At 46.4% G+C, this 19,241-nt stretch overlaps 1 protein-coding gene across 1 annotated transcript; it reads left to right on the top strand.

The window, feature by feature from the left end:
* On the top strand, positions 1-19,241 carry TSPAN33 (tetraspanin 33). The gene is made up of 8 exons (XM_077857297.1): positions 1-194; positions 13,046-13,103; positions 13,782-13,909; positions 14,242-14,316; positions 15,602-15,697; positions 17,239-17,367; positions 17,783-17,944; positions 18,155-19,241. Exons 1-8 carry the CDS (start codon positions 93-95, stop codon positions 18,254-18,256), a joined length of 852 nt encoding a protein of 283 aa, XP_077713423.1. The 5' UTR covers positions 1-92; the 3' UTR covers positions 18,257-19,241.

Below are 19,241 nucleotides of genomic sequence, written 5' to 3' on the forward strand. Positions count from 1 at the left end.
GCGGTGGCGCGGCTCATGCCCCCGGGCGCAGGGCGCGCAGGTGGGCCGGCCGCCGCGGGGAGATAGGCCCCCGGGGGGACGGCGGCGGGGCCATGGCCCGGAGACCCGGGGCGCCGGCCGCCCACGGGGAGGAGTTCACCTTCGTCAGCCCGCTGGTGAAATACCTGCTCTTCTTCTTCAACATGCTTTTCTGGGTGAGTCGTGCGGGTCTCGGGGGCACCTGGGGTGCAGGGCACCCCTCGAGGGTGCAGTGGGCTACCCCCGGCTGGGGAGGGGGCGTCCCGGGATGCCAGGTTCCAGGCGAGCGTCGTGAACGCACTGCTTAGTTTTCTGGGTTGATGACACTTTGGGGTAATTTCTCCTGGGGAGGGACCATGCTGGCGCCGCGTCCGCAGGGGGATGCTGGGTGGTGGGGGGCGGGGTAGGGTAACGCAAGAGATTCGGTCAAGACAAATGGGGATCTTCTGGGCATCGGATGAGGATATGTGACAGGCAAAAAAAAATGGGTTTGCTCAGGAGTAGAGGGTTTTACTGCTGCCCCAAAGCAGACCCACTGGTACGTTCATGATTGGGGGACTTTCGGGCCTGGGGGCTGGGAGGCCCCAAAGCAAAGAAAAAAGAGGAAGGAGGGAAAACCCAGACCTGCCCTCCCCTTTACCTCAGGGAGGATGGATTAAAGGACTTCATCTTTTCCTTTTGGAGGCCTCTGATGCCTCCCTCCTCTCGAAGGCTGAGGAGGGGCAGCAGTGGCCTCCAGATGTGGATGTCTTTCCCAGCACTGTCCCAGACTTTGTCCCACCTTTCTCAGGACCAGACTGCATGCATGCCCTGGAGCCTGACAAGTCTTCATCTTCAGCTTCTTTAAATTAGCCCTGTGTTGGGCTAAAAGGCCAGCAGTCCTTTCAGAATCTTATCATTAGGGTGGAAAAGTGGAAAAAAATATTGGACTGGGTACTACCTGGATTCCCGTCTCGAACCTGCACTTGTTGACCTGGGCAATACTTCACCTCTGTAGGCTCTAGTTCCCTCCTCCATAAAATTAAGGCCAGTATGATCAGAGATGGCAGAAACATTCTACTGGAGCCGAGGATCCAGCTGGACCAGATCATGAGATGCTAGGTCAACCCTGTTTCATGTCCTATAGAGTCTTTGAGCTCCTCTGGGTTTGAGGACATAGAGACGTCCTTCTCCCATCCTCCCTTCTGGTCCAGCTCCAGCCACGCCAGAGCAGCTGCTGCAGGTGCCCATTATCCCTGCTCATTTCAGCCTGAGACCTGAAGTTCAGACTTGCAGGAGGGAGAAAGCTTGAGTGTAAAATATGTTTCCTAAGAGAGGAAACAGACCAAGCATCTAAGTCAGTTGCTGGAAAGGTTCACAGGGGCTGTGGTTTGAAGAACAGACACAAAGTACATAAGTGCTAGCCTGTTGGGACAAATGAGAGAAATCCCAGAGGGTGGTGATAAGAGCTCAGCCATTGTACTGGGAAAAATGAAGTTTGAATTCCTAACAAATTCTCAGTTTTAGAACTGGAAAAAAAAATCTAGAAGACATCTTGTCTGGCACCCACATTTTATACACGAGAAAACTAAAGCACAAAGATGTTAATGGTTTTATCCAAGGTTGGATAGTAAGTTGGATCTGGTGGTTTTTCTATTGAACTACAGTGCCTCTCGGGAAAGTCTGTGGCCCAGATGACTGCTACTGTAGCTGGGGTGTTAGTAGTTAATCCAACTTCCCACCGTCTAGGTTCTGCCTCAGCTGGAGGTTAGGGAGGAACAGAAGAAAAATTCACCACCACTCTGTGGGGGCTAGGGGATGACCTAAGGGAAACTCCCTGCCTAGGGGCAAGTCCCAGTGAACCCTCCTCCATGCTCACTGAATGTGCCAGGCCAGTAACATGCCATCCTGACAGATGACATGCCATCCTCAGAGCCAGCATTAGCATCCTAGGGACCTCAGATCCTCATTTTGAGTTTCTCTGTCAGCCAAGACTCTGCTTCTTCTTTGGAGCCTTTGGCACTTCACCCTTATCTATGTTCCTCAGCGACAACAGCTGGGTGCATCTGTTACACTTGCGTTCACGGTCATTTTCTAGGATTTCCCCACCCTACTCCATCCCCCTCTTTTACCAGACAAATTGTTTGGGTAGGTTGCAGCCAGGGAGAGAGTTTGGTTCCATAGACCCATTTACCTTGGTAAAAATGATCCATTCAAGGTCGGAGGACCTGGCTAACCAAGCTGGCACCACCCCAAATTAGAAAAGAGCCCCTTTTTGGCCCTACTTTGGACTCATAAAAAGTCAGAAATAGCACAATGAAGGACAAGAGGCCTAGTTCTTTTCTGGCATCAACTTACTGTGTGACCCTAAGCCAATATATCTATCTCTCTGTCCTTAATCTTTCTCCTCTAAAGGAGAAAATTTTTCTGCCTCTGTGAGCTATTTAAAGATGAATGCATCACTTTGGGGACTGTTTTCTTTCTTCAGGACTTGGAGCTGGATCTAAGGATGCATCTCTCTGAGTCCTGGTGTCCCTAGGACATTGACCTTCCCAGAGGCCAGGACTTTTTGGGTCACTTTTCTCCCAAGGCCAGAGCCACAGAGGTACATTCCACACAAGGAGAGTTGGAGATGAGGAGCTGATTCCCCAGCTCAGGGATCCTCTTTCTTCCTACCACCCTTCAGGGACTGGTTCCTATACTGTCTTTTCAACAGGCTCTCACCATCCCAATCAAATTCCCCTCGTCTACCCTGGAGGCACCCATGGATGGCACTGGTGACCCTCTCCTTCTCCAGGCAGAGTGCATGTTCTGGCCAGCTGCTGGGGGAGCTGTGTATGGGCAGTGTTTGTATCTATGCTGGAACACATTGGGAAGATAGCCAGTGTTGTCTGGGGTCACACTCAGTGGTGGTGGTGGCACTGGCTATCCCTGCTGCTGTCCTAACAGCCCTGGCCCTTGGGTCATTTTGTCTGACTCAGAAGGCTGCTGGCTTCTTTAGGAGCAGGACCCATTCCTCCTGTTCATGTTTCAAATGTCACTTCTTTTGCCTAGGAGTTCTGGTTTTCTCCCCATAATCATGCTGCTGGGTTACTGATTATTGGTATCCCATGACCCAGAGTAGTTGCCCCAAGATCCCAAAAGTTGTATTACAATTCTTCAGTGAAGTAGTAGCCTGCTGTCCTCCCCTCCCTGTGTCTGACAGCTCTATGCAGAGGGAAAGGGAGTGCCATGGTACATGCTTTATCAGCCATGGGCATACACTGGCAGGAGCATTATCAGTGCTGCCCATGGCAGCCATCTCCTTCCTTGCTGGCCCATTTTCCACTCAGGGCAGCAGTTGGGGTGGTTTAGAGTCAAGCAGAACTCAGACCTCTAGTCCCTGTGACTCAGCCCAGGCTTTCTTGGTGGCCATGCCTCACGGCTCCCATGGCACCTTATATATATATACCTTGATTGTCACATCCCTTACCTGTGCTGCAATTACGTGTTTATGTCTCCTCCTCTAGACTTCAGGCCCCTGAGGGTACACTGCCTTATTCACTTCTTGCTTCTCAGTGCCCAGCTGAATTTGGCAGGGTGGATACTTACTAAATGTTTATTGAATGCCAAATGATGGAACAGCCCCTACCTGGTGAAAGCATGATGCCACTCCTCCCTCTCTTATGATGACTAGTCTGTCAAGATGCAGCATAACCAAACACCCTTGAGCATTCTTAGTGGAGGAGAGGGGATCCAACCGTGTTCTCTTCTGCACTGCATCCTGTGGCTTAGCACTCCTCCCTCAAGCCAGGTGAGCCATCCCCTTCCAACATCTCTCTCAGGGCCATGCATAATTACCTATCTACAGCACCCAGATTTTTTCACTTCCACTGCAGCACACGTGGATCCCCATCTGGGTCTTTCCTAGACTGATCCAGGCCTCAAGTGAGTTATCTTCTTTGAGAAATTCACTCTCACCTCCAGGACCACTGTAAGGGTTGGAGTCCCCAGGGCACAGCGAATGCCCCATAGCACCTCCACCACTATCTGTTGTAACCTGGCTTAGAAGCCATGAGGAAATGACCAGGCATCAAGCCTGGAAAAAACTGCTCCTGAGTGGCAGGGGCCATTTCCACAACCTGACATAACCCCCAGCATACACACACACACACACACACACACACACACACATTCACACCTAAGTACATTAGGAGGCAGAGCCCATTCCCCCCCACCCCACCCCCACTCTCCTCCTTTCCCTGTCGGCTAGGTAGGCTGTAATAAGTGAAGTAGTCATATTCTTTTAATTAAAAAAAAAAAAGACACACACTAAAAATGAATACAAGAAGCATATCTTATGCTGTCAAGTCACTCACACGCTTTCTTATCTCCTCAACGGCTTTCTTTGCTTTGTACCGAACAGAAAATCATAAACTTCAAGAAGCCTTTAAAAGAATAAAAGAAAACATGTAGCAATTCTCAGAGTCTTGATAGCAGACTCTGTGTCAGGCTAGGAGCTCCAGGGCCATAGTTTGAGTGTTTATACTACTATGAGCCCTTGTGGACTTCTGTCCCTCATTTATAACCTTGGGAAACCAAAACAAGCCATGGCCTAAGAAGAAGCTAAAGGGTTGGCTCCAGACAATGGAAAGGGAAGAGTTCTTTGGATTTCCTTCCTTAATAGGACAATTCCATCCAGTCCAGAGGGAGAAAGCCAAGAGCCAGTTTCACATAGATAGTTGCTACCTCAGAAACTCAGGAACAATGGTGCCAGGATGGCCACGTGAGAACTAGTGCATGCAGATCCTGGGCAGTGAGAGAGGGGGCCCTGTGTTAGGTCTAGCAGGCTTATCCAGAAATGAGGATAGAGAGGACTGAGAAACCAGAGGTACAGAACCCTCCCATCCAATGTCCTGTGGCAGAGGCAAGGTTTTGATTCCCCAGGATTATGGGGAATGATTCTATTCGCAGCTGTCTCCTACCACCTTCAAAAGAAGAGGGGAATAGATTCCAAAGAAGAGGAGAGGACTTTGAGACAAATGTACACACTTCATGTAAACTGGACTTTAGAATATGGAGACAGATAAGGCCAGGGCTTTCTCTCAGGGGCTGGTGGGCCCTGCGTGGTGATGCCATGTCTTCCCCTTCCAGGGCCATGTTCCAGGGACTTCCCTCTGGGCCCTTCTGGCACCACCACCTCCTGGTGCTCTCTTACTCCGCCCCCCCTCCCCCACCTCCCTACCCGGCCTGAATCCTGCCCAGTTTGGAGATTACCAGCTACTCCCCCAAGAGGACTACAGGCAGCTTCTTCCCACCTCACATGATGTCCCAGGTGAATGCACACGCACTGGGATTGCTGTGAGGCAGAGAGAGGAAGGTAGCCATGTGGCCCAGGTCACAAGTCTCCGGAGACATGAAAACTTAGGTTCCTGTCCCATTTAGCTGCTCACTGTCTGAGTGATCTGGGGAAAGTTATTTGACTTCTCCCAACATCAGTTCGGTAAAATGGAAATACTAACACCCTCTTGGGACTGTGGTCAGAATGCAATGAAAACGTGGGTATAAAGTGTCTAGCCCAGTGCCTGACCCTTAGTACTCAACAAGGGTAGCTATTACCATTGCTAGAAATATGTCCTAGAGGTCACCTGTTAGGTAGGGATGAGCTTGGAAAGCTAGGAGGAGTGCTCCTTCTGACAAGTGGCAAGTAGCTAAGGACTGAGTCTAGGTGAGGGCTGGCTAACCTTGGGCCTGACTTCCTTCAGCCTCAAATCTCATTTGCTCACTTTTCTACTGTTAGCCTGAGAGAGGTGATAATTAATGATGTTTTTGTATATTTTATAGTCCACAGAGACGTTTCACATCTATCATAGAAACAGAGACCCCACTGTTGTCTCTGAGGGCCTTCCCCAGGTCTACTTGTCAGGGCTTGTCACACTACCTTGGTCTTAAGGTACAGTCCAAGTGGACTCCAAGAGCTAATTTGCCTTGTAATTATTGGCATTTGGGAACTAGAGCCAGAAGAACTCTTGTTCAGAGTTTCATCTTGGAGCCCTATAACCTTTCCTCCCTTAGTGCATTATAATGGCTATAAAGCAATGAGTGTCCCAGGGGCTAGAATAAGGGTTTTTCTCACAAACATCAAATCATGGCTGTCTTTCTGCAATTTGTAAGAAAAGACCTCAAATAATGCAGAGAATTTTCTGCATTTTCTATTTTCTCCCATGAACTTTAGTATTTGTGGCTGCTTATCTGTCTGCAAGTGTTAGCAGAAGGCAAACTGAAGAGGATAAGGAGCAACCAAATATTATGGAAAACTAGGAAACTATTTAGAGTAGTGCCTGTATTATTGTTTTATGAGATGTAGAAACATATGTTTAACAGCTTTGTCATTGCTCAGTATATTGTTCTTTATTTCTATGATAGAAATTAATATGTTGTGCTTCCTCACAGGACACAACATTATCTGTGTAATATTTCTGTCTTCAGTCTCAGCAGAAGACTGAGAGTGCTTCTCCCACTCGCCCTGCTTGTGCTCTCTCTCTCTCTCTCTGTCAAATAAATGAATAAAATCTTTAAAACAAAAAGATACTCCTGAGAGACACACACAGAGAGAGAGGCAGAGACACAGGCAGAGGGAGAAGCAGGCTCCATGCAGGGAGCCCGACGCGGGACTCGATCCTGGGAGTCCAGGATCACATCCAGGCGCTAAACCACTAAGCCACTGGGGCTGCCCTAAACATTTTTTTTTTTTTAATTTAAAAAGTTAGTGTCTTGAAAGACCAAAAACAAAGAAAAGAAAAAAGAAAAAATCTGCAAAACTCTTCCAGGCCAAAGGAGACTTGATCACTCAAGATCACTAAATGCATGATCCTGGATCAGAAAAAAAGGAGGAAAAAAAGAGTTTAAAAAAAACACTGTTGGGGGATCCCTGGGTGGCGCAGCGGCTTAGCGCCTGCCTTTGGCCCAGGGCACGATCCTGGAGACCGGGGATCGAATCCCACGTCGGGCTCCCGGTGCATGGAGCCTGCTTCTCCCTCTGCCTATGTCTCTGCCTCTCTCTCTCTCTCTCTCTCTCTCTCTCTGTGACTATCATAAATAAATAAAAAATTAAAAAAAAAAAAAACACTATTGGGAGAACTGGGAAAAGGTAATTAGGGACTATAAATTAGATAGCAGCAATTGCATATTAAAGTTTAAGAAATTTTTTAAAAGATTTTATTTATTTATTCCTGAGAGACGCACACACACACACAGAGGCAGAGACATAGGCAGAGGGAGAAGCATGCTCCATGCAGGGAGCCTGATGTGTGACTGCTCCCCGGACCCGGGATCACACCCTGAGCCAAAGGCAGACGCTCAACCACTGAGCTACCCAGGCATCCCAAGATAAGAATTTAATATGTCAAAATTGTATAGGTTATACTAACAGAGCATTGTGGCTTCCTGGTGCTCTGATATCTGAACAGTTTTAAGATCCATTGCCTTATACTTTGGTATAGAGGCAAACCCCACTGATTAAAGTTTGTGAAATTGCATACAAGTGAATCCCAGTTTAGGAAAAACTGATATTAAAAGAATGTGGATTTACTAACCAACTAAAACTTAACAAATTGGGAGTGGCTATTCTTTAATAGGTTATATTTTTTAGAACAGTTTTAGTTTTACAGAAAGATTGAGAAGATAGTTCAGAGTTCTCATATACCCCACCTACAATTCCTCTTAATATCTGACATGAGCATGACATTCGTGACACGAGTATACATTATACATTTGTGACAATTAATGGTATTATCATTATCACTGAGGTCCATATTTTATTCAGATCTCCTCAGTTTTCACTAAACACCCTTTTTGGGTTCCAGCATGCATCCAGGATACCAAATTTCATTTAGTTGTCATGTCTCCTTAGGTTTTTGTTAGCTGTGGCAGTTTCTTAGAATTTCCTTGGTTTGGGGGCACCTGGGTGGCTCAGTCAGTTAAGCATCTGACTCTTGATTTCAGCTGAGGTCATGATCTCTGGGTTCCCAGGATGGAACCCCTCATTGGCTCGGGCTGTTTGAGGAGCTTGCTTGAGATTGTCTCTCTGCGCCTACCACCTCTAAAAAAGAGAAAAAGAAAGAAGGAAGGAAGGAAGGAAGGAAGGAAGGAAGGAAGGAAGGAAGGAAGGAAGGAAGAAGGAAGGAAGGACAGAAGGAAAGAAGAAAGAAAGAAAGAAAGAAAGAAAGAAAGAAAGAAAGAAAGAAAGAAAGAAAGAAAGAAAGAAAGAAAGAAAGAAAGAAAGAAAGAAAGAAAGAAAGAAAGAAAGAAGAAGAAGAAAGAAAGAAAGAAAGAAAGAAAGAAAGAAAGAAAGAAAGAAAGAAAGAAAAATAATTTCCTCAGTTTTGATGACTTTAACAGTTTTGAGGAGTACTGGTCAGTTATTTTTTAGAGTGTCCTTGTACTGGAACTTGTCTAATGGTTTTTTTCATGGTTATATCAGGGCTATGTGTTTTCAGGGGAAAGAAGTAGGAGTGAAGTATTATTTTCACAACATCATATCATATGCCTATGATATACTCCTGTTGGTGCTGACCTGACTCACCTGGCTGAGGTTGTGTTTGCCAGGTTTCTCCACTGTAAAGTTAGCCTGTGTCCCCCTCTTCCAGACTGTGTCCTTTGGAAAGACGTCACTATGGGCAGCCCACATGGAAGTAGGAAGTTGTGCTTCCCCCTCCTTGAGAGTACAGCATCTATATACAAATTATCATCAGAGATTTGTCTTTTCTCCCTGATTTATCTATTCAAGTCCTGTTTTTTTTTTTTTTAAGATTTTATTTATTTATTCATGAGAGAAACAGAAAGAGAAGCAGAGGCATAGAGGGAGAAGCAGGTTCCCTGCAGGGAGCCCAATGCAGGACTCGATCCCAGGACCCCAGGATCACAACCTGAGCCAAAGGCAGATGCTCAACCATCAAGCCACCCAGGTGCCCTCCCTTTTTAAAATTTAAGTCCTTTTTATCAGTATGGACTCATGGATATTTATTTTATGTTTGGGGTAATAATTTCATACTTTCTTATTTTGATGTCCTTTGGCATACCCATATCAGTTGTGGGGGGAGGGGGACGGGGAGGTGTTTTTGAGCATTTCCTTACTTTCTGGCACCATGAGATACTCCAGGCTTTTATCTTGCGTATCTCCTGCTCCAGTCATGGATTCAACCATTTTCCCAAGGAGCCCAGGGGATGGCTATTTTCATTATAAGGTGATTACTCACCTCCTATAAGGATAAAGGTATTGAAAAAAAAAAAAAGGATAAAGGTATTGGTGCATGCAAGTTATTTTATATAATTTGATTGACAGCTCTTCAGGAACATGCCTTTCACTAGACTCAGCTATTTTAAAAACTGTGTCTAGCTTTTAAAAATTTCCAGTGAGGCTTCATTCTAGCCAGAATATGAAAAGCCATTCTAAGAAGTGTCTTTATCTCCATCCTCATCATGAAAGGAGGTCAAGGAGGTCATTGGCAATATTGCGGGGTGCTATAAGGATTTTGTGCCAAAGTCTGGTATAGGAAAAAGAGTTCCAGACTGAGACTGGAAACTGGGTTTCATCCAGATGTTTCCTCTGCACCCATGTACACTTGGTAAAGTATCACTGTTCTCTTTGGGCCTCATCTATAAAAAGAGGTGAGTGGCCGAGCTCATTTCTAAGGTTCTAGTCAGCTCTGAAATGCTGTGTTATTAACAGCAGCAGCATTAACTTTGGGACAGCAGGAGCTTTGAGGAATTCAGGGTGGGAGATGTGGACAGGAATAGGAGTGTAAAAGGGCAAGCTGTGAATCCAGGATGAAGACACAGATCAGTGATAGAAATTCTGAATTTTAGAGTTCACTAGTAAGCTCCAGGTAACCAGTGTCATTAATGACCACGTTAAATATTTATGATAATACTAAAGTCTTAATCTCGATTTTAATGTAACCTGCACCTGCTGCTCTACATCCCTGGCTGAGTATGCATTAGGCTTGTGGTTCTCAAACTTGGCTACACATTGGAATCACCAGGAAAGCATTCAGAAATACTTTTGCTTGGGTTCTAACATCAGAGATTTTGAAATATGTGGTTTGGGGTGCAGCCTAGGCATTTGCAGTTTTAAGTTCTCTCCCTGCCTTCCCTCCCATTCTAATGATCCCCAAGTTTGGGAAGTATGGGCTATAGATGTTCTTGCCCTCTCCCATATAACCTACAGGTCTCCTCAAGGGCAGGGACCACATCTCACTCATCTTTGCAGTCCTTAGAGTACCTTGTGCATAGCAGCTGATGAATTGAATCTGGACAGTGTGTTAGTTTTCTATTGTAGCTGTAATCAATTACCACACAATCCATAGCTTAATACAACACAGATTAATTGTCTTAGGTTCTGGGGGTCAGAATTCCAAAATGGGTCTCACTGGGTAAAATCAAGGTATCAGCAGGGATGGTCCCTTCTGGAGGCTCTAGAGGAGCATCTATTTCTGCCTTCTTCAGCTTTTAGAGGCTGCCCATCTTCCTTGGCTCATGGCACTACCCCACTCCAACCTGTGCTTCCGTTGTCGTGGTTGTACCTATCTCCTTCTCTGACTGACCTTCTTGCCTCCCTCTTCTAAGGCCCGCCAGGATAATCTCCCTATCACAAGATCCTTAATCACATTTGCAAAGCCCCTGTGGCTATGGAAGGTGACATATTCACAGGTTCCAGGAGTTAGGACAGGACATCTTTGAGGGGACACTGTTCTACCTATCACAGATAAGGACACAGCAACTGCTGTAATACAGGCCCATACATGGAATTAAGTTACCGTAATACGTGGCATCTCTTTACTTTCTCTTTCTTGTTTTAGTTGTGTTAGGATTTAATCAGAGACCATCTCTGTGGGAAGTTATACATCCTAGTGAAAATTTAACATGTGCAAAAACTGAGGAGCCTGGGAACAACAGAAATAAAGAACAGATATATGTCCTTAGATGTATCAGTAAGGGATGCCTGGATGGCTCAGTGGTTGAGCGTCTGCCTTCAGCTTAGGGTGTGATCCCGGAGTTCCGGGATCGAGTCCCACATTGGGCTCCTGCAGGGAGCTTCCTTTTCCCTCTGCCTATGTCTCTGCCTCTCTCTGTGTGTCTCTCATGAATAAATAAATAAATAAATCTTTTTAAAAAGTTTAAAAATAAATGCATCAGTAAAAGGATACTCAGAACCATTAATTGGCCGTGAGGAGTTTTAAAGGGGAGGCCAAGGTGCTCAGTCACTCTGGCAAAGGGCTGAGTCTACAGGCCTTGGGGATGACGGGGATCTCTGTTGTATGGTTTCCTTGCCTCCCACCCACTCCCCCTTGCTCCCTCAACCTGGTTGTGCCAGGGAGACAGCAAGCCAGCTGGCACCTCCAGCCCCTCTCAACAGCTCTTCAAGCAGCTCCCTCTCTCCTGGACAAAGAGCATAAGGGCCAGTAGATAACACATCTGGCTCTGAGTCAGAGGCAGTGTCAAATGATTGGGGGGCAAGGCTGTGTACATAGCCAGAGAAGAGTCCTGAAAGATATGCTTTTAGATAAGGGTTTCCATTTACTGCTAAATGCACCAGAAGGCAGAGGCCACTAAGGAAAAATGTCTTTCTGCCGAGGGATTGCTCTGACCCTATTACTTCTTCAGGGGCCCTAGTCCCTTCTCCCACCAAAGCCCCAAGATGGCTCTTTCCAGCTAGTCTCTGTCTTGTAGATCAGTGGAGTCTAGCCAGCCATCTTCTTCCCCACTGAGTTGGTCAAGTCCCTGCTGCTGAGAACTCCCTCCAGCCAGAGCTTGGCCTCAGCTATTGCCATGGTGACAACCAGCGGCTGCTTAGCACCAGCCTGGGGATTGGGCACAAAGAAAGAGTAGCCAAGAGATGTGCACACTGGGCTGCCCTGCACTCCTGGAGGCCTGGGGTGGAGGTGGGGGTGCAGAAAAGGCCCCTTTGGGGATTGCTGGTAGTCTCTGATGGGTTTATTCTCTCAGGGAGAAGCCAGGAAGTTTGAAGTATCTAAACCTTTTGCGCCACACTGGAATCCAGGTTTATAAAGATAAAGGCTCCTTTGCCAAGGCAGTTTGGTATTTTACACACATGCATTCATGCATGCATTCTTTCACATTGATAGGCATGTGCATTCTTGCATTTGACGCCATTTTGATCCCCAAAAGAGTTAGAGACCCAGGAGGATGCATTTACTCAGGCCTGCTTCAGCTTTAAAACCTGCCCTTTGGGGACACCTGGGTGGCTCAGTGGGTTGGGCATCAGGTTTAGGCTCAGGTCATGATCCCAGGGTCCTAGATCAAGCCCCAAGCCCCATGTTAGGCTCCCTGCTCAGTGGGGAATCTGCTTCTCCCTCTCCGTCTGCCCCACTCCCCTCTGTGTGTTCATGCACTCTCTCTCTCAAATGAATAAAAAAAAAAAATCTTAAAAAAAAAAAAAAAAAAAAGAACCAACCCTGCCCTTTGATGTAATTGGATTCAAATTCAAAACTTGTGACCCTGGACTATTAGGTTAACTATTAATAATGATAGATAATAAAAAAAATAATGATAGATAATATTATTGTCTGGCATTGTGTTAAATGCTTTCCATACATTATCTTATCTAATTTCACAGTAGTGTTATTAGATGTAGTTGTTTTAAATTCCCATCTTCAGATCCAAAAGGCACAGATAAAATCTCTGAGGCTCAGAGATTTGTCTAGCAGAAGCCCAGGTTTGACTGGTTCCAAAGCCCACATTCTTAACCATTGTTAGTAACCTTGCGTTGCCTTAATTTCCTCATCTGTAAAATGGGGGAAATAGCTGCCCCACGAGAAAACTGTATCGTAGGGATCAAATGAGATCATCTTGGTAAAAGCTTTTCTTGGAAGCTTTTCTTGGAAGCAAAGCAGACAGATGCTATCAACTGTTATCTCTTGGGAGGACAGAGATGCTCATCTCTGGCTCCTGGGAAAGTCATCTTCCTCCTGCTCTTCCTTAAGGTAACTAAAAGGAGGCTCTCTGGTTTCTTAAATCTCAGAGTCTGCCTCATTCCCTGTGTCCACAGGTGATTTCCATGGTGATGGTGGCTGTGGGAGTCTACGCTCGGCTGATGAAGCATGCAGGTGAGCTATAGATCCTCCTCTGTCCCCCCAGGACTCTTGCCAAGCACCTTCCTCCTCTGCCTCCTTCAGCCCTGACCCTCTACTATGCTTTCCCATGTAAGCAATGGGGCTAAAGAGGACAGCTGCCTTCTAGCCCTATCACAGCACCCTACTCCAAGGCATCAGGCCACCTATGCCGGTTCACCAGGATTTCCCTTAGCTCCCATGAATCTTCCAAGATCTGCCTGCATTGTAGGCTTAGGAAATGTCTAGGAAAGAGGGTAGGCCTCTGGGAACAGAGAGTAATCAGAGGCCTCAGCCCCGCCTCCTCACCCTGTCCTGAAGTAACTCAACCTCCATTCCTGTTCTACTGCACAGAGTCTCCAGGAAACGGAATCTGCAAAACTGAGAGCCTAATGCCATTCTAATTCTTTTCTGGAGCGAAAGTGGTTCCTCCTCTCTTAAGCTTAGGAATAAAGGCTCTTACTTTGTTAGTTCCTCAAATTAACTGTCACAAACCCATCTGGGCCCTTTTTATTCTCCCCACGGGAGGGGAGTACTGCCTCCCCATAACCACCATCCAACCATACCAGAGATTCCCCCAGCAGAGAACAGGTTTGAGGGGCACCCCCCACCTCTTCCCTGGGTTTCACTCTCAGTCAGCACCAGGCTCAGACTGAGAGGCAGCCCCTCCCCCAGAAGCAGCCCTGGCCTGCGTGGCAGTGGACCCTGCCATCCTGCTGATTGTGGTGGGCATTCTCATGTTCCTGCTCACCTTCTGCGGCTGTATTGGATCCCTTCGTGAGAACATCTGCCTCCTACAGACGGTGAGTGGTCAGGGGCCCCCAGAAAGACCCTGGCCTCCTCCATATGCCTCCCAGGCTCCTGATGCCTTTCTTACAACCTTTCAGTTTCCTCTGTCCCACCCTTCCTTCAAAGCCTGTGCTGTCTGCTTCCCACTGTAGAGCTTGACCCAGATGACTCAGCACAGGGTGGCCACCCTCAAGATAGCATGGCAGAGGCAGAGGCCTTTATCATGGGTGGGGCATCTGGGAGAAGTACCCCATAGCCCCCCAGTACCCAGTACCCCCATGGCTCTGGGAGGGGCTACAGCCCAGCCCAGTAATCACTGTCTCATTTTCTTACCTGCTGTCCACAGTTCTCGCTCTGCCTCACCATCGTGTTCCTGCTACAGCTGGCTGCAGGGGTCCTGGGCTTCGTCTTCTCCGACAAGGTAGCATTGGGAGCCAGGGGCCCTCCTCAGGTGTGAACCAGAGGGAGGAAGAGAATGTTACTGCCTGTGCTTAGCCCCGTTAATTAACCATAGTGCTCCTTCCCCTGAGAAGCATCAACCTTTGAAAAATTCTCCTTAGGGATGAACGAATGGCCTTTAAAGTCACCATAGGTAAAGAGAATTTCCAGATTGTGAGCTGTTTTCCTCTGACAGTCTGAGAGGCCAATAGGAAAGTAAATTCTATAACACAATGTTAAAATAATCTGCAAACTTGAATGGCAAATTATTGGGTAAAACACAATTATCAAGTAGACCATAGACAATATGAAGAAACTTTTATTTATTCTAAAGATTGCTTATTGTGATAAACAGAAGGAGGGAAGGGGGAAAGTAAATGAGATTTTGAGCAGTGCTCACCATATCTGGAAGTGATCTGCTTTTTAGTGACAGTCCTTTTGGTTAAAAACCAGACTTCCTTTCTCAAAGGGCAAATAATTGCCAGAGGTCATATTGGGCTAAAGATAAGAAACTTTGAGAAAAGTAGCAGGGGCAGCCCTGGTGGCACAGCGGTTTGGCGCCGCCTGCGGCCCAGGGTGTGATCCTGGGGACCTGGGATCAAGTCCCACATCAGGCTCCTTGCATGGAGCCTGCTTCTCCCTCTGCCTCTCTCTCTCTCTCTCTCTCTCTCTATCTCTCTCTGTGTTTCTCATGAATAAATAAATAAATAAATAAATAAAATCTTTTTAAAAAATTACTAAAAAAAAAAAGATAAAAGTAGCAGAGCAAGAAGGGAAAAAAGCATGATGGAAACTAGGAAATGGGGAGCCACTGAGTTCATTTAGAATGTCCTAGTCCTGGTTTAGTAAAATACTAAAATGATCTGTTTGGGCTGTAAAGAGATGCAGTTCCATTAGGTCCACTAGAGGGCAGTGTCTCAGCTTTGTGAGCACTTTTCTACTAAAATATGCATGTATTAGATTCTCTGCTTTCCATCAGTAAGTATTTTATGGTAATAGTGTTCAGAGGTAAATAAATCTTGGATTTGTTATCTCAAAATATGGCTCTGAGAAGAGGCAACAGTAGGCCCTGTGTTCCTCTTGCCTACTGGTACCTGAGGGCCCAGGGATAGATGAGCTTCAGAATAAGCCATCAACCTAGGACCTGGTTCTGATTTCAAGACTGACTTAAATTAAGAAGGCTGCCCACTGTCTACTGTTATTACTGAATGGAGGAGCAGGTTAGGAATTAGTCCTGTGTTCTGATTCTGTACTTATGTCTCTGGCAGGCACGAGGGAAAGTAAGTGAGATCATCAATAATGCCATTGTGCACTACCGAGATGACTTGGATCTACAGAACCTCATTGATTTTGGCCAGAAAAAGGTATGGCCTAGGAGTGGGGGGAGGTCAGCTGTGGTCTGAGAGGCTGTAGGCAAAAGTTAATGCCATCCCAAGAGATACCTCACCCTTCAGGCCTAAGGCTTCTTCATTACCTGCCAGGTAATGGATTTTGGAAGAAGGTTTGGCAAGAAACCATACATAGCAGAGTGCTTTAAAAGTACTTTTAAGAGAACAGAACAGGGACAGCCTGGTGGCTCAGTGGTTTAGTGCCGCCTTTAGCCCAGGGCCTGATCCTGGAGACCCAGGATCAAGCCCCACGTCAGTTTCCCTGCATGGAACCTGCTTCTCCCTCTGCCTGTGTCTCTGCCTTTCTCTCTCTCTCTGTGTCTTTCATGAATAAATAAAAATAAAATTTTTAAAAAGAAAAAAGAGGACAGAACAGTAGTATCTATAGTAATCTACCATAGGTGTAAACAAAGGAGGAAAGAATATGTATTCATATTTGCAAAAGGAATCTACAAGGACATATAGAAACTACGTGGTTTCCCACAGAGGGATTACTAAGTGGTTACTTATAGGGGGATAAGAAAACGGGCAGACTTTTAAATATTTAAATATTACCTATTCAAAAGTTACACTTTTAAAAATTGTGCTAGAATACACATAACATAAAATTTACCATAACCTTTTTAAGTATACAAATCTGTGGCACTAAGTACGTTCGCGTTGTTTACATCTATCACCACCATCCATCTCCAGAACTTTTTCATCTTCCTCCAAAGAAACTCTACCCATTAAACACTAACTCTCAACTTCCCCCTGCCCCAACCTCTGACAACTACCATCTACCTTCTGTCTATGAACTGGACTACTCGAGAGACCTCATATAAGTGGAATCATACAGTATTTGTCCTTCTGTGGCTTATTTCACTTTGCATGTCTTCAGATTTCATCCATGTTGTAGGGTATGTCAAAGTTTCCTTCCTTTTTAAGGCTAACATTCCATTGTATGTATATATCACATTTTGTTAATTCACTCATCTTTTGACGCATACTTGGGTAACTTCCACCTTTTAGCTGTTGTGAATCATGCTGCTACGAATCAAAAGTTGAATTTTAAATAAAAGTGCTTTTGAGACCAGTACCGAGTTCCCCTTCCCTTGGTGCAACTTACTTGGATCCTACCTGCTTTCATGGAGAACTGTGGGCCCATAATATTAAAGAATCTCTTCTATTTTCTCTGTATTAAGACAAATATTTTCAAGGCTGATCCTTTAATTATTTCAGCTACTGTTTGTGAACACCTCATTTTGCAGCCTCTATACTATGAAGAAACTGCTCTCAAGAAGCTCATGTTGAATGTGAAAAACAAAATATATATACAACTATGGTCATTATAACAAGATATATAAAGGTAACGGCCACTGAGAAACATGAGCTCAAGGTGTAAGGTTGTGATTAAAAACAACCTGAATTTATAAATGGAAGCTGGCCACAGACTTTTGGCTGCTTTAAGAATTCCCCTGGTCACCTCAGTGTGAGGAGTGGGTGATCCTTAACCTCTGTGGTGGGCTTTGTTGCAGTTCAGCTGCTGTGGAGGGATTTCCTATAAGGACTGGTCCCTGAACATGTACTTCAACTGTTCAGAAGACAATCCCAGCCGTGAGCGCTGCTCTGTGCCTTATTCCTGTTGCTTGCCTACCCCAAATCAGGTGAGCCTGTGTCCCATCTCATTTCCTCCTCGGCAGCAATCTCAGTTAACTTCCCGATTAGGATACCCACAGTGGGGGTACCCACAGTGGGGAATCCCCATTCCCTAGTTTAACCAGCCAATTTTGTAGGACAGCTGTCAGATGTTTTTCTCCACCCCAATCTCATGTCTCTGTTAACTTTTCACTCCTGCAGTTCACGTGGGGATTCAGAAGGTGTAAGTCTCTAAAGCAAGAACTGAGCTCAGATCTCCCAGAGGAAAGGAAGCTTGCACTTAGCAACTTCCAAGTTAGGATCCTCCACTTATATTCCCTAACAATTTAGGAGTTTAGAAAGGGTGGGAAGCCCATCAGCTAGGGCCCAAAATAAAAAGTTTGGGAATGGGAGTTCCATTTGGCTTTTCAACTCTTTCCCCAGGCAGTGATCAACACCATGTGTGGCCAAGGTATGCAGGCCCTTGACTACTTGGAAGCTAGTAAAGTCATCTATACCAATGGCTGTATTGACAAATTGGTCAACTGGATACACAGCAACCTCTTCTTTCTTGGTGGTATAGCACTGGGCCTGGCCATCCCCCAGGTAACTTACCCTGTAAGACCTGTGGGTCCTACAATTCTGCAAAGACTCCTTTGTTTTGGGGAGGGCACCTGGGGATCAGCTAGGGTATCAGGCACTGACATTGCAAAGAAGCAGGGGACGGGATGGTGCTGACCATACTGGGAAGGTTGAGTCAGGGAAAACAAAGACATCCCTCCTTGCTGAGAGCTCAATCCATCTCGCCTCTCCCAGCTGGTAGGAATCCTGCTGTCCCAGATCCTCGTGAATCAAATCAAAGATCAGATCAAGCTACAGCTGTACAACCAGCAGCACCGAGCTGACCCATGGTACTAAGATTCCATCCTGCACCTCCTCACTATGGCAACAGGCGAGCCTCATCTACCAAAAGCAATGGGTATAGCTTTCAGCACCAAATGGAGATCTGGATTCCAGTCCCCCAGCGACAGCCCAGTGGAAAGAAGCCAACTCCAGCTGGGCAGAAGGCAGGGTGCACAGGTGGCTCCAGCCTAGGAAGGGCACACCTCCTCCTCTCCTCATCCTAGCCCGTCAGCATTGTTAGAGTTATTTTTAACCTTATACGTTTGGCTTTATGTTTTTTTTTTTTAAACTGTTTCTGGGCAGAGATGTTTGGGGAACAGTAGTTGCAGAGAGTCTTGGGGGTACTAGGTGCTGCTTTTCACCGAGGCGCTACAACCAGCATTCTCCCTGGGCTGCTAGTGAGCCTGCTGGACATCCTCTGATTCCATCTGTTGCCAGCAAGACCTGGCGAGAGTGGACTCTAATAGTCCTACCTGGAGTCCAGTTGGTATGCTACCAGCTCCAGAAGGGAAGGGAATGGAACAGGCAGTGAGCTGGGGTCGACTGGGGACAGTTGTATGTGTTGGGTAGGAGTGGAAGGCGATGTGTTTACTAAATGCTGCCCTGCCATCCTCCCAGGTAGTCAAAGTGAGCTACATCCTGCCCCTCCCTCATTTCCATGGAAACATGGCAGCAAGGGCAAGGGTACAAGAGCTGCCAAATTCATCCCTCTACCCCACTCCACCCCTTTTTTAACAGATTTGAAACCATGGTCTTTATACTGTGCAGCTAGCAGAGGTGGGACTGAGCCACTTGTGCCCGTGAATTCCTCCCCTCTGGCCCTCCCTCTCCAGCAAGGGGGGTTTCTTTAGCCTTGGCAGTGTACTGTGGAGGCAAGGATAACACCCCCGCCCCCATCACGCCGCACCAGAGCTCAGTATTTCTACAGTGTAAGAAACAGGGATCTTGCTGGGGCCAGGGAGCCAGAAGTGGCAATAAAAGTTTGTTGACCTGCGCTAAA

The sequence above is a fragment of the Canis aureus genome, chromosome 18, assembly GCF_053574225.1.
Source record: "Canis aureus isolate CA01 chromosome 18, VMU_Caureus_v.1.0, whole genome shotgun sequence".
Classification (NCBI taxonomy): Eukaryota; Metazoa; Chordata; class Mammalia; order Carnivora; family Canidae; genus Canis; species Canis aureus.

Excerpts from the sequence above, each read along its gene's own strand:
- TSPAN33 (XM_077857297.1), top strand. The coding sequence starts at position 93 with ATGGCCCGGAGACCCGGGGCGCCGGCCGCCCACGGGGAGGAGTTCACC. Across the intron at positions 17,368-17,782 it reads GCTTGCCTACCCCAAATCAG|GCAGTGATCAACACCATGTG; the intron begins GTGAGCCTGTGT and ends CTCTTTCCCCAG. Across the intron at positions 17,945-18,154 it reads TGGGCCTGGCCATCCCCCAG|CTGGTAGGAATCCTGCTGTC; the intron begins GTAACTTACCCT and ends CGCCTCTCCCAG.